At 47.4% G+C, this 16,106-nt stretch overlaps 1 protein-coding gene across 1 annotated transcript; it reads right to left on the bottom strand.

The window, feature by feature from the left end:
- Positions 1 to 13,630: 13,630 nt before the first annotated feature.
- Positions 13,631 to 15,898, bottom strand: LOC119276233. Its single transcript, XM_037557258.1, has one exon. It carries the CDS (start codon positions 15,682 to 15,684, stop codon positions 14,797 to 14,799), a length of 888 nt encoding a protein of 295 aa, XP_037413155.1. The 5' UTR covers positions 15,685 to 15,898; the 3' UTR covers positions 13,631 to 14,796.
- Between the last annotated feature and the right edge of the window lie 208 nt (positions 15,899 to 16,106).

A 16,106-nucleotide genomic window follows, 5' to 3' on the forward strand; every position in this document is an offset into this window, starting at 1 on the left:
TTTTCCCTTTCGTCTTGGTCACGGAGTAAGATACTCCCTCCGTTTTTATTTACTCTGCATATTAGGTTTGACTGAAGTCAAACTTCATAAAATTTGACCAAATTTATAGAAAAAAGATGAACATTTACAATAGCAAATCTATATGATGTGAAAGTATATACAATAACGAATCTAATGGTATTGATTTGTTATTGTATATGTTATTATTTCTGTCTATAAACTTTGTCAAAGTTTACAAATTTTGACTTTGAGCAAAGCTAAAATGCGGAGTAAATAAAAACAGAGGGAGTACGCAGGGACTAGTATAGTTATTACTGCCGGAACATGGTAAGTTGGACCCCTAGATGCGGGCACGGACCGGGCACACCTCAATTATTCCTTCAAACAGTCGGACACCTACATTAGCACACCATCTGGCTACTTAATCAAGTGTTACGCTTCACTAGTTGAAAAGGAAAAGGGTGGTATCATACCCAAAACCACTACACTTGGGGCTAGGGTAACAACTTGGTATTGTACCATATTTGAACCAGGGCACAAAAACCACCTTTCTGCGCCTAATGCACAACGCGGAGCACTGACACTCGAATTTGGCCGGGAAAATAGGGAAACCGACATGTGGGTCACACCTTTTAGGATGACATGGTGTAGACTAGTCCAATGGAGGAGCTGGCCCACGACCTCCCCGCCACCGGCAACCGTTCATGGGGGTGGTGGGGGCTAGGAACGTGGCGCAGCTCCCGCACCGCCTCTGGACACGGCGACCGCGGTGAGCGACACGCTCATCGTCGCTGGACACGGTCGGCTTTAGTGTGCCGAGGGTGGCGTTAGTGTTGTGGCACGACCAGCAGATCAACACCCGTCACGTCGAGGATGCACGGGGCGCCGAAGTGCGGGCGCGCCGCGATGTGTCCGCAGAGTGTTGTAGCGCGGCCAACTGCATCCCCAGAACCTGAGACCATGCCGGGTCGTCTTGCTTTTTCCAATGACATGTGGGGATCGCATGTGAGCAAAGGGCATCTCCAACGTTGCCATGACCGCAGCTGACTACCCTGGCATACCAAGAACCCTCGTCCCTCGCACCGTCGTGCGGTGCGTTCCTAGCCGGCGCCAACTGCCCGCATTCATGTCGTCCGCCCGTATGCCACCATTAAGAGGCTCGGTGCCCGAGGAACCAACTCCAGCGACATAATGACGCACCCGGATGCTTGGCCTCACCAGAATGCGCTACCTAAAGTGGCAACGCCTAGCTAAACTCCACATCATAGTGCATCGTCCTGCTACTAGCACCACATCCGCCATGACCGCGAGCACGGACGCTCTGTGGGAGAGCTTGTCTTCGAGGATGAAGCTCGAGGTCGCCGCCCTCGCTCAAGTCGCCGCTTGAACGTAATAGCAGCATAGCCGGACGCGGACGTGACCGCACAAGTGGTGGCCACGCTGGCGGCCGATGATGGGAGCACCGTCAGCCACACGTCCTACTTTCCATTGTCCAACGTTCGGTGGTGCATGTGGAAGTTGAAGCAATGAACCGCCCACGTCCATCATCATAGACCTCACATCCACCGGCACCGCCGAGGTCGGGGACTCCTCCAAGGATGAGTAGGGCATGGGAGGCGGCTGGGCATGGTGTGCCAACTGGCTAGTCCATCTCCCGTGTTCTACTCTTCCTCGCCAGAGACCGCAGCTTCACTTCACGGGTCTTGAACCCCGCCCCCGTACATGGAGATCGTAGATGGAGGACGTCGGTCGCCATTATAGAATAGGTTTAGGGTCGGGTTTTGTTTTATTTTTCTGTCCTATAAAAGTTCGAAATGTAATGAAAATCTGTCGTGTTTGCATTAATCTTGTCCGGTGTATATGAATTTCCACAATAATAGTAAGATATATTGTAGGAGTATGAAAATACTAGTATATGGAATGATGATTCATTTTTGTGTGTATAAACTTAGAAGGTTTGACCCGAGACAAAGCTAACATGCGAAGTAAATAAACACATTGGGTCTACATACACAATTTATCTTAGGCACTCCAATAGTACGTCCACTACACATTCACGCATTTCACATCTTTCTACATCTACGGGAACCTATGAAAGGGTTAACGTAAATTGCCTCTCTCTCTCCCCCTGATTTTCATGGTGGTGGGCCCCTCCCTTCCCCAAATCTCCAATCAACAGCTCACACGTTTCACATTACATTAATTACGTAACTCAGATTACGTAGTTGTACTATTACTCGTCCTAAAAAACCAACTAAGCCAATGATACGTCTCCAACGTATCTATAAATTTTATTGTTCCATGCTATTATATTATCCATCTTGGATGTTTTATATGCATTTATATGCTATTTTATATGATTTTTGGGACTAATCTATTAACCTAGAGCCTAGTGCCAGTTTCTGTTTTTTCCTTGTTTTTGAGTTTTACAGAAAAGGTACCAAACGGAGTCCAATTGACCTGCCAATTTACGGAGATTTTTTATGGACCAGAAGAAGCCCCCGAAGCAAAAGAGTTGGGCCAGAAGAGTCTCGAGTCATCCACGAGGGTGGAGGGCACGCCCTACCCCCCTGAGCGCGCCCCCTACCTCGTGGTTGACTCAGAGACCCCCCTGACGTGAAACTGATGCCAAAAATTCCTATAAATATAGAAACCCCTGAAAGAAACCTAGATCGGGAGTTCCGCCGCCGCAAGCCTTAGTAGCAACGAAAAACCAATCAGGACCCTATTCTAGCACCCTGCCGGAGGGGGGAACCATCACCGGTGGCCTTCTTCATCATCCTGGCACTCTCCATGACGAGGAGGGATTAGTTCACCCTCGGGGCTGAGGGTAGGTACCAGTAGCTATGTGTTTGGTCTCTCTCTCTCTCTCTCTCTCTCTCTCTCTCGTGTTCTTGATTCGGCACGATCTTGATGTACCGCGAGCTTTGCTATTATAGTTGGATCTTATGATGTTTCTCCCTCTACCTTCTTGTAGTGGATTGAGCTTTCCCTTTGAAGTTATCTTATCGGATTGAGTACTTAAGGATTTGAGAACACTTGATGTATGTCTTGCATGTGCTTATCTATGGTTACAATGGGATATTCACTTGATCTACTTGATGTATGTTTTGGTGATCAACTTGCAGGTTCAGTGACCTTGTGAACATATGCATAGGGGTTGGCACACGTTTTCGTCTTGACTCTCCGGTAGAAACTTTGGGGCATTCATTGAAGTTCTTTGTGTTGGTTTGAATAGATGAATCTGGGATAGTGTGATGCATATCATATAATCAAACCCGCAGGTACTTGTGGTGACATTGGAGTATCTAGGTGACATTAGGGTTTTGGTTGATGTGTGTCTTAAGGTGTTATTTTACTACGAAATCTAGGGCTAGGAATAGCCCAACGAATTGATCGAAAAGAATAACTTTGAGGTGGTTTCATACCCTACAATAATCTCTTCGTTTGTTCTCTGCTATTAGTGCCTTTGGAGTGACTCTTTGTTGCACGTTGAGGGTTTGTTATATGATCTAATTATGTTATCATTGTTGAGAGAACTTGCACTGGTGAAAGTATCAACCCTAGGCCTTGTTTCGAAGCATTTCAATACCGTTTTCGCTCACTTTTGTTACTTGCTACCTTGCTGTTTTTATATTTTCAGATTACAAACACCTATATCAACCATCCATATTGCACTTGTATCACCATCTCTTCGCCGAACTAGTGCACCTATACAATTTACCATTGTATTGGGTGCACTGGGGACATAAGAGACTCTTTGTTATTTGGTTGCAGGGTTGTTTGAGAGAGACCATCTTCATCCTACGCCTCCCACGGATTGATAAACCTTAGGTCATCCACTTGAGGAATATTTGCTACTGTCCTACAAACCTCTGCACTTGGAGGCCCAACAATGTCTACAAGAAGAAGGTTGCGTAGTAGACATCAAGCTCTTTTTTGGCGCCGTTGCCGGGGAGGTTAGTGCTTGAAGGTATATCTTTAGATCTTGCAATCGAATCTTTTAGTTTCTTGTTTCATCGCTAGTTAAGTATATAAAAGAAAACTACAAAAAATGGAATTGAGGTTGCCTCATATGCTTCATCTTTTTAATATCTTTCGTGAAAATGATGGAAAGGAAAATTGTGTTCAAGTGTTAGGAGAAGAATGCATTAAAATGTTTGGCACTAAATCTTTGAATGATGAGCATGATTGCAATGTTATTAGTATGAATTCCTTGAATATCCATGATGCTAATGACATGCAAAGCCACAAGCTTTGGGATGCTATGCTTAATGAAGATGATATTTTTAGTCCCCCAAGTTTTGATGAGCAAATTTATTTTGATGATAGAATGCCTCCTATTTATGATGATTATATTGATGAAAGTGGGTTTGGAAGAGTGTCAACTTTAGGAGTAATGATCCCACTATTTTGGAGGGCGTTGAATCTTATTGTGATAATTATGAAAGTCTATTTGGAGAGGTCATGACTTTATTTAGTGATGAATCCACTATTTCGGAAGAGGTTCCAATTGATTATGAGAACAAAGTTGCTATCTATGATGATTATTGTGATGACATGTATGCTATAAAGAATAATGATTACGATGAAACTTGTCATCTTGATTTTAATTTTCAATTGGATTATGCCTCACATGATAGTTATTTTGTTGAGTTTGCTCCCACTACTATTCATGAGAACAAATTTTCTTATGTGAAGAGTAATACAATTTCTATGCTTGTGCATCATGAAAATAAGGCTTTATGTGATGGTTATATTGTTGAATTCATTCATGATGCTACTGAAAATTATTATGAGGGAGGAATATGTGCTTGTAGGAATTGCAATAATATCAAGTTTCCTCTCTATGTGTTGAAAATCTTGAAGTTATGCTTGTTTTGTCTTCCTATGCTAGTTGATTCTTGTTCTTATAAGTTGTTTGCTCACAAAATCCCTATGCATAGGAAGTGGGTTAGGCTTAAAAGTGTTAGTCATATTCTTCATGATGCTCCCATTATGTTTCAATTCTTATCTTTTATGTGAGCATCATTGAAATCATCATGCCTAGCTAAAAAGGCATTAAAGAAAAGCGCTTGTTGGGAGACAACCCAATATTTACCCCTACTATTTTTGTGTGTTCACATGATTAAGCTACCGTAGTAATCATGATTTATAGCTTTTGTTTCAATAAAGTTCCAAGTAAGACCTTTCGGATAGCTTACAGTGATAGTTGTGTTGATCCTGCTGAAAATCGGAAACTTTTGCACCCAGTAAATTAGTTTTAATAATTCACAGAAACGTGCTTTGGATATGATTATTTTTTATCTGGATTGGTAGACAAATTTATCATGTTTTCCTAATTTGGCTGGATTTTTGGAGTTACAAAAGTATTTGAGAGTTACAGATTACTACAGACTGTTCTGTTTTTGACAGATTCTGTTTTCTATGCGTTGTTTGCTTATTATGATGAATCTATGAGTAGTATCGGAGGGTATGAACCATAAAGAAGTTGGAATAAAGTAGATATTACACAAATATGAATTTAGAATGAGTTCACAACAGTACCAAAAGTGGTGATTTATTTTCTTATACTAACGGAGCTTACGAGTTTTCTGTTGAGTTTTGTGTTGTGAAGTTTTCAAGTTTTGGGGAAAGTTTCGATGGACTATGGAATAAGGAGTGGAAAGAGCCTAAGATTGGGGATTCCCAAGGCGCCCCGAGGTAATATTCAAGGACAACCAAGAGCCTAAGCTTGGGGATGCCCCGGATGGCATCCCCTCTTTCGTCTTCGTTCATAGGTAACTTTACTTGGAGCTATATTTTTATTCACCACATGATATGTGTTTTGCTTGGAGCGTCATTTTATTTTATTTTGTTTTGCTTGCTATTTGAATAATATCCCAAGATCTGAAATTCTTAAATGTTAAAGATTCTTCACATAGTTGCACAATTATTCGACTACTCATTGATCTTCACTTATATCTTTCGGAGTAGTTTGTCATTTGCTTTAGTGCTTCACTTATATCTTTTTAGAGCATGATGGTGGTTTTATTTTGAAGAAATTGATAAACTCTCATGCTTCACATATATTATTTTGAGAGTCTTAGACAGCATGGTAATTTTCTTTGGTTATGAATTTAGTCCTAAATATGATAGGCATCCAAGAGGGATATAACAAAAACTTTCATATAAAGTGCATTGAATACTATGGGAAGTTTGATTCTTTATGATTGTTTTGAGATATGAAGATGGTGATATTAGAGTCATGCTAGTGGAGTAGTTGTGAAAAGTTTGTGATTCCCGTAGCATGCACGTATGGTGAACGTTATGTGATGAAGTCGGAGCATGATTTATTTATTGAGTGTCTTCCTTATAAGTGGAGGTCGGGATCGCACGATGGTTAACTCCTACCAACTCTTCCCCTAGGAGCATGCGTGTAGTGCTTGGTTTTGATGACTTGTAGATTTTTGCAATAAGTATGTGAGTTCTTTATGACTAATGTTGAGTCCATGGATTATACGCACTCTCACCCTTCCATCATTGCTAGCCTCTCTTGTGCCGCGCAACTTTCGCCGGTACCATACACCACCTTATACCTTCCTCAAAACAGCCACCATACCTACCTATTATGGCATTTCCATAGCCATTCCGAGATATATTGCCATGCAACTTTCGACTGTTCCGTTTATTATGACACGTTTCGTCATTGTCATATTGCTTTGCATGGTCCTGTAGTTGACATCATATTTGTGTCAAAGCCACCGTTTGTAATTCTTTCATACATGTCACTCTTGAATCATTGCACATCCCGATACACCGCCAGAGGCATTCATATAGAGTCATATTTTGTTCTAAGTATCGAGTTGTAATTCTAGAGTTGTAAAGTAAATAAAAGTGTGATGATCTTCATTATTAGAGCATTGTCCCAGTGAGGAAAGGATGATGGAGACTATGATTCCCCCACAAGTCGGGATGAGACTCCGGACAAAAAATAAAAAAAAATAAAAAAAGGCCAAAAAAAGAGAAGGCCCAAAAAAACAAAAAAAGAGAAAAGGAGAGAAGGGGCAATGCTAATATCCTTTTACCACACTTGTGCTTCAAAGTAGCACCATGATCTTCATGATAGAGAGTCTCCTATTTTGTCACTTTCATATACTAGTGGGAATTTTCATTATAAAACTTGGCTTGTATATTCCAACGATGGGCTTCCTCAAAATGCCCTAGGTCTTTGTGAGCAAGCAAGTTGGATGCACACCCACTTAGTTTCTTTTTGAGCTTTCATATGCTTACAGCTCTAGTGCATCCGTTGCATGGCAATCCCTACTCACACACATTGATATATATTGATGGGCATCCCCATAGCCCGTTGATATGCCTAGTTGATGTGAGACTATCTTCCTCTTTTTGTCTTCTCCACAACCACCATTCTATTCCACCTATAGTGCTATGTTCATGGCTCATGCTCATGTATTGCATGAAAGTTGAAAAGGTTTGAGAATACTAAAGTATGAAACAATTTCTTGGATAAAACCGGGGTTGTGCATGATTTAAATATTTTGTGTGATGAAGATAGAGCATAGCCATACTATATGATTTTGTAGGATAGCTTTCTTTGGCCAAGGGAAAGATCACCGCCGGAGATGCCGCCGCCCCACCGGTCATCGTTGTTAGAGGGGTGGACGTCGTCGTCATTGTTGTCGCTCTTAGGGCAGCACCCCAAGCGCATGTCATCTTCCCCGGAGACCCTGACGTAGAGGGTCACAACGCCGTCATACCTTAAGTAGAGGGTACACCTCCCCTGCAGGCCGCGGGCGCGGGCGGCTGCCACCCGCGGTTCAGGAACACGTTGCTAGTGGGGTGACCTCGACCTCCACCCATGAGGCCCTGCTGCAACAGCCATCAGCCTGCGGCCATAGGCCACAAGGCCCCCCGGCCGGCAGCGCGCCCGCAAAGAAGCGCGGGATCTGGAACCATACACCCGTGGGTCTTTCTGCCCACACCACGAACTCTGGGGACGCATCGGCCGAATGGGATCGCGAACACGGTGGCCGAACGGCTGCCGCATGCCTTCCCCCGTCGCCCTGGCCACCCCAGCCGCGGCAAATTCCGCCGCGGGAAGGAGCACCCCCACGGCTACCGGAGGTAGTGCTAGCCTTCGAGGGGGTGCACCCACGCCCTCGGGGAGCCACGCTGGTGTCGCGGCGTACTTGCGAGGGCGGCCGCAGCCTCTCTTTGGTGGCGGTGAGCCCGATCCTTCCTTGCGGGCCTTTTCCTTTTCCACGGCAAAGAACCTCCTCGCTGGCGCCATGGACGCTCTGGCGAGATGGCGGAACCAAGAAGAAGGAGAAGCAAGAGGCGAGAAGACAAAGATGGGCTGGGGTTTCCCTCATCTCGGGCAATGATGGCCTTTCTACATGCACCACGCAGTTGTCCAGTCGGGCAGTTGCCAAGGCAGCGTGGGGAAGTGGAGATGCCCACGTCCCATCAAGTGCCATGCGTCGGCTCGGTCCGCATGCGATTGGGGACCCGTGGTGCTCCGCCTTTGCCCTTTGGCTTCGCCTCGAAGCTAAGTCCGAGCGCGCCTTGGGCCCGGGGGCTACTATCAGCGTTCTGGGAACCAGGGTACCCAGACCTGTCTGCATGCGGCCCATGGCATGGCTCCATCGACGGCCTGGTACGGCCCATCTACAAGATTGTCAAGATAAGACCCTTGTGAGAGGCCAAGCTTCGCGAGGCGGACGACGCCAAGACCTCCGTAGGGAGCGGCCTCCCCGGGCTGCTCCTGAGGAGCGGAGATTTCTATGCAGGTGCCCAACCTCGTGAGGTTGCGGTGATGCAAGCCATGACGACTAAGGCCAGGCGGGCGCCAGCGAGCGCAGAGGAGATTGCTTCCTCCTTGGTGCTAAGGAGGCAAGCGCGGGTGCGGGGCCCCGAGGAATCAGGCAAAGGTTTCCATTCCCGTGTAGCAAGACCAAGACCGCCAGGACGGCAAGACAGGTGTCATCATCGAGCCCACCGAAGTGTCATGACTAGAAGCTTTGCAGGCGAAGACCACCTTTCGTCAGGATAAGATGTACTACTTGTCCCCTTCCAAATTGTCCACTGTGGGATCCCTTCCCACCTACGCTTTGGGGGAAGAGGACCAGGGCCACTATAAGTATAGGCTAGCCACCGCCGTGGAAGGGGATCTCTCTCTCTCACTTCCGGGGCCGAACCTCTTCAACTCATATCTCCCTCAATGGAGCAGACCTCGCGAGGTTGTTCTTCCCTTATACTAGTTCATCCTCAGCCCCTCATGAGGCTAATCCACCACAAAGTAGGAGTAGGGTCTTACACCGCAAGGTGGCCTGAACCTGGGTAAACTACCGTGTCCATCTTCTTCTTTGTTCATCGAGCTAGGCCGTGGGGGTGACGAACTGGTTGGCTGAAGAGGTTGAGTTCTTAGCACACGCCCCAGAGTTCGAACCTTTCTTGGGTCTACAGAGCGCTGAATCCGACAGACATTAGTTTAAAATTGAATTTAAATTAATAAACTTTGGTAATTATATTGGATTTTTATTTGACTTTAGTTAAGCATTAATCATATTGAACTGACTTAGTCAAATAGGAAATCACTCATAATTCATTTTAATTTGGTAAGCTCAAACTTAGGGGAACCAAATCAATTATGAATTAATTCAATTTGAATTCAATAAGATGAACCCTAATTCAAATCCAAATTGAATTGGAAGCCAAACCAAGTTATCATTTTTTAGTTCAGACCTTAGTGTATTCAATCTCATGAAAGGATAACAAGTTCGAATTGTCATCAAACTTGGACATGAACTTGGCTACCCAAGAATTCATAGACCTTGACTCTAGTTGCAAGATTTATTTTGCAGAATCTGGCAACCACAACTTGGCATCACATACTCCATATGTGAAGAACCCTATTATTTGAAACTGCATGTGAACCCTTATGTCACATGTATTCCAATTAACAACCACTATGTTGTTTTCCAAACTCTTATGACTTGACATGACACATGATCTCAACACACAATGACACTGACACCATGCACAACACTTGTTATATATTTGGTTTTATTGTATGGTTGTTTATGATTTCTCTCTACTTACGATAGATTATACGTAGAGCAAAGAGTAACTTGATCAATATTGTGAGATTGAAGAATCGTCAATACCAAGCAAGTGGAACCTTTGATCATAACCTACGTTTTCATGCATTGTAGTTGTTTTCAACTAGGGAACCCCTATGTGATATTACTTTATGCTTGACAAAACCCAGTAGAAGGAATGTAGGTCAATTATACCCTGACCTTGTAACCGACAAGTAGTTGCTTAGCTGTTATAACATGGATTGGGATCACATTAAAAGGTTACTTACGGTTGACTACTTAAGTACTACTTAATTAATGATCGATCTGGGGAATGCCCCCATGTATCAAAGGGGTTGTACGAGTTCAAAGTTCAGTACATTCCATGTTTGACCGTGAGACAATATGGGCTCTCTCTGGACCAAGTAAGTTGTGGGAACCCTCCTAGGCTGACCAGCTGATGTAGATTTGCATGTAGGGAAACCAAACTGGGTCAGCCATTTGAGAGGGCTACTACTTCCCAAAAGTCTTCTCTTGATCTACCTAGCTACTTCACATGTGAAGTTTTAGTAGCAGGAAGGTGTGATCAGGAATCACGGGTAAAGTACACAAACCTCTATAGAGTGTATAAAACTGATCATGATTAGCCGTGTCCCTGGTTACGGACAACTTTTAAGCAACTCATCTGAGAATTATCAGCTTGATCTCATCATCTCTTCTAATAAAATCAATGGGTTGAGCCAAAGGGGAACATGGACCGACTCATATGCCTGGCGTGATACCAGGAGGATCTTCTGGTAGTGATTTAGGGTAGTCGTGTGACGCGGAGACCCACATGCTCAAATGCTTATATTTTGGACGGCGCGTGATGCAATCTGTCAAGGATTGTCGTGTCATACAATATGTACAACTATTAGAGTAGACCACTATTACAATGGTAGGAAAACTATTTTCATGTAAAGGAAAACCCAACTGCAACAAATGGCATGTTTATGCTCTAACTGGGTAATCTTGGTGAAGCTCGCCAAAACATTCAATGTATTGACCCTTGTGGCTGCAACATATCATGTAGCAAGTTTACCGCATCGAAGGAAAGGAACAAAGTAAGGTTATGACGCTATACTCAACTCTTGCATATGAGTGGATGGACTCAACAAGACTTAAACATTATCTCCGTTGCATGATTGTATTGTAAGCTAGTCCATGAGCTAAGCAGGTGTGTATTGCAAAGCACTGGATCTATGATGTAATACTATGACATGTGATGTATTCTTGGTAGTCGACCGTGCGTGTTAGCTATTGATCCAGGGACTGACACGGTAAGCGCAGAGATTCGAGCCCCTATCAGGGATCGGGTCGTGACATCATGTCCCAACCGACGATGGGCCTCCCCATCTTCGAAGGTGGCACATGCGTGTTGGTGCCGGAGGCTCTCCTAAGCAAGTTGGTTGTGCATGCATCTGTGACACTACTCCCCATGCCCGGGACAACTACTCCGACTCTGCCAAAGGCTTTTGCCGCCGCATTGGTCGTGACTGTCCTGGCCTTTTGCAAGGCCGACCAATCCATCGGTGGTCGTTTGGCTCGCGCTCGCTGCCTCCCAAGAACCAAGACAACTAATTCGGCACCAGTACCCGTTATCCCTTCTACCATGGTTGGAGCCATCGTCGACCAGCTGCAGCCCTCGCCAACATCAATCTGTCGTGCTATTGCTACTGGCGTTCCTCCACACCTTCCGCCCATTCCTAATCATAAGAAGTTGGATACGGACATGCCGACTCTGTCGTCATCTCCATTTGTGGGTTTGTGCCCGTCATGCGTCCTGCATGCATTCAGTTTGGAGCCGATGTCACCTTTGGCACCGGTGGTGGCACCTGCTGATCCGCCCGTCAGTGTCGCCCGAGGCGACAGGCCCCGGGTCGGGGAACTGGCAAGCGTCCTTCGACCGGGATGTGACTTTGGTGGTCCCGTGTGTGTGGCACGCCCACACCTCGTGCAGACCCTTCTGGAGTTCTGGTTGCTGGCACACCGTCATGAGGCCCCACCCACCGCCTTCCATGGTCCTCTGTCGTCATGCTTTCATCGCGCGGCCTACTCCCCCGAGGTGGTTGCAGGATCATTTACTTTTGATGCTTCTCTATAGGGCATCGCGCCCGGGAGTGTAGGGACCCAATCCAGTGCACGGGTTGCCTTTAATTCGGGCGTATCGCTCATTTCTGTCATGTAGAGCCCTGCGACGACTAGACTACGACGCCTTGGGGAGCTAGTCCACCTCCTACCCCACCACCTACATCCACCGATGATGCTACGCTGAATGACGTGCCTTTGCAGTATGTGTGCATGATGAGGGGCGAGTTGCTTTGCATTGAGCTTCACGGCTGCCTTGCTCGTGTTGGGAGTGTTTTTGTGAGAGTGGAGGCCGCTCTTGGCAAGCTCCAGGTTGTGCTCGTTGTGCCTTTGCTTCAGGTTGTTTTTGTTTCTACAGATGAAGGGGAAGTATTCCACTATGGAGGTTTCTCCCCACGTTCTAGATCTTACTCGTCGTCGTTGCCTGTGGTGACTTCTGTTTATGAGAGTGAAGTCATCGTCGAGGTCGTAGCTCAAGTGCTACAGATTATGCCTGAGCTGCGGGTGCCATGTGAGAAGCATACTTAACCTCTATTAATGGTGATTCCCAAGGAGATGGGCTCGCTAGGGGCCCTCACGGTGCCCACGATGCACCCACCACCGTCGTTGGATCTTAGCCAGCTATCGGTGTCTGTGAATGATGGGGTAATTGAGCAGGTGTGTTGGCACCTAATTCTAATGCTCTCTTTGCGAAAGAGCTTTATGATTTGCTCGCCAACTTGAAGGCAGCTAGCCCTAGATTTGGCAATCCTCCTGGCAGGAAAGGCTACCGGAGAAAAAACAAGAAGGTAGAGTAGTTTGTAAGGAGCAAAAACAAGAAGAATGATGCCAAGAAGGTGTCGGCGGAGCAAAAGGAAGAAGAATGATGCCAAAAAGGCGTTGGCGGCTGCTTAATGGGTGCTTCTTAGTCTTCTAGATTTTCTTCCAGGTTTGGCTTGACTTTCTCTATGTGTTTGTGGGTGCTCGTTGTCTAATTGAGATGTTTTTTGTTGAGCATGGGAGTTTGTGAGTTTGTGATTGTTGCGTGTTGGAAATGGTTGCCAGCCAGCCGTGTAGGCGTGTATAGTGCATGTGAGATGTTTGCATTGGTTTTCACATAGTTCTTTAATTGGCAATTCTTTTTTTCTCAATTAATCGATGAGGCAAATATTTTGCCTTCATTTTAGAAACGGTTTGGATAGATGCGACTATTGAGAAAAATAATAAAATGAAACAAACACTTATCATTTGCCTCCATTAAAAATTATTAAGTTAGATGCGTCTTTTGAAAGAATGAAACCATGCTCTCTTATATAGCTTGGCTACGAAGATTCCTGGGCCGACATGGGCCAATATGTCAGTGGACCAATGGCACCTGCAGTCCGATCAGATCTGTTTCCATATGAGTCCTCGGGACCCTATCATTGATTTTTTGAGAGTACGTAAAATGCGTACCATAGCTTTATAAAAGAGAAAACAATTATAAGACAACTAACACTTGCTGCGAACAACAAGCTTAGCACCAACTCCACATCCGGCTAGTCCAAAGACAGCCACCAACAACCACACAACTACAAAGCAAAAGAGCCTGCCCAACACCGAAAACCTTGCCGCGTCTCGACCGACAACGATCACCACCGAAGAGCAGCAACTTCCACCAAGCATCTCTTGTCGATGCACCATCCTCCCTTAATGCCTAAAGGAGATGGCAAGAGGATGGCAGGACCCGATCTGACCCGAGGAAGACGTCGTCTTGAAATCACCGCGAAGATCGTACATAACACCGACGTGAGCGATTACGTGCAGCGGCGAACACCGGAGGAGCGCAACATGGGACAACCAGACCATGTCTCTGGCACGATGCACCCAACAGAGGGACAATGTTGAAGACACTGCCATCGTGCCGATCCAGCACCAGATCAAGGCTTTCACCCGGAGACAATTGCCAACACCAAGCGAGCGAGGAAGATGGCGACACACTCGGCGACGCCTTCAAGGAGGGAAACGACACCCACGGGTGCCATCGCCGCCGGCCCGGCCACAACCGGGCAGGACTTTCATCCGTAATGCCACGCATCTCCGCACCTCCAGATATAGGCAGAACCGACCATGAAGTCTCGCACCGCCGTCACCGTAGCAACTTGCCATCGAAGCCGTGCAACCGAGGTCCTCCCGCACCCGCACTGCCGAGAGAACGCGACCAACAGCCACAAACCACTCAAACGAGGAGCCGCAGCAGCTAACCATGCCGTGCAAGGGCTGAATCCAGCACGACGGCCTTCACCCGCTCCAGGTGACTGCCGTGCAACGAACTCAACCCCAAGGCCAGATTGAATCTGAGGGAAATCCGATCTGGCCAGCACTTCCCTCCCCAAATCCGATCTGGGGGACCCTACCATTGTTAGAAAGAAATCTTTTGCGCTTGCATCTCTGCCCCTCTTCTTACTTAAACTACTCTACTCCTAGTTCAGTTCATAATAAGAGTATACCAAATCTGGTAACGAGTCATGACTGCTAAATTAATACCATAATCATAGCGCAGACTAACACATGATTTTGATTGGTTCATACGTCTGGTCTCCGTACAAGGAATGCGTACGCAGTTACGCAGTCAAATGAAGCCGCCGAGGGAGAGGCTGAGGGTGGCCTGAAGGTCGAGCCGCCAGAGGTAGCCGCCAGCGTCTAGCCGCCACACGTCGCACGGGGCCACGAGGGAACCTCGGCGAGGGCATGCGTACGGGACGCGCACCCGACAGGTGAAACCGGCACATGAGCCCCACGCCGGCACGGGGGCGCCATCCTTGGCGGCGAGCACCACCCGCACCTCGGAAGCAGCCGCCGATGGGGCCATGGTAGCGTCGGCGTCCTCCCTACCGGACACTGCCCGGTTGAAAGCCACGTTTGTCCACGTGACGCGGCCGCACTGGTCGGACACGAACGTTGGGGCCTCGTCGCCGCCGCAGGCCGCAGCATACGGCGCCTCGCCGTCGCGCCAGATGCTTGTAACGTCCTCAACCGTCACCCAGGACACCACTTGCCGCAGGGCCTGCGGCTGTCTGACAACGTGGGCAGACGCCAGATTCGCCACCGGCGCCGCCCCACCGAACCCCTCCTCTGCCGGCAGCGCAGGCATGAGCGGCAGGGTTGCAGGCAGGGGTGGAGGAGGCGACGAGTCGACGGACGTCATCCCCGACGAGGAGGACGACGGCGAGGACAAAGGCTTGTCCTGCACATAGTCCAACTTTTGCGTCGTCGGTGCAGCCACAGTGGCCGACTTCTTGGGCTTCGGTCCCCTCCTCCCAGTGCCCCCTGGCCCTGCAACCGCCTTCCGTTTCCCCTTCCCCTTCCCAGCCGGCACGGCCGGCATCGGCGCAGGCGACATCGCCGCCGGCTTTGGCGCGATGGGCCTAAACTTCAGCATGGCCCTTCCCATGTGCCACCCCTGGCCTGCCTGGGCGGCCCTCGGCGCCAAGCAGCACCCTCCCTTCCTCTCCATCATACACCACGCACCTCGGCGGAAGCAGAACAGAACGGCTGCGAGCCTGCGACTAGTCTCAGCTACACCGAGTGCTACTTTCTCGGCGCGGTGCGAGTAGACCACGGCGGCAAGCAGGTTGGTTTTATCAAGGACGCGCAAGGGACACGCGTCAGGGAGCACAGGTGTCGCGAGTGGGAGCGGGCTATGATTGGTCTCGCGACACCACCTGGCCCCCGACGGGCAGCGGCAGCACGTGAAAGGCCGCGACCCCATTGGGCGCGCTCGCCATGGCTGCCGTGGCACGCAAGCGGATTTAAATATCTACTCCCTCCATCTAGATGAGTAAGTCATCTTAGGTTGTGCACCGTGACCAAAAAAAAGGAAAAAACGAGAGAACTTAATGTTCATTTGCTAATTAATAGCATTGCATGCAATGAACTAGC

This window comes from Triticum dicoccoides, chromosome 3B, assembly GCF_002162155.2.
Source record: "Triticum dicoccoides isolate Atlit2015 ecotype Zavitan chromosome 3B, WEW_v2.0, whole genome shotgun sequence".
In the NCBI taxonomy this organism is placed as follows: domain Eukaryota; kingdom Viridiplantae; phylum Streptophyta; class Magnoliopsida; order Poales; family Poaceae; genus Triticum; species Triticum dicoccoides.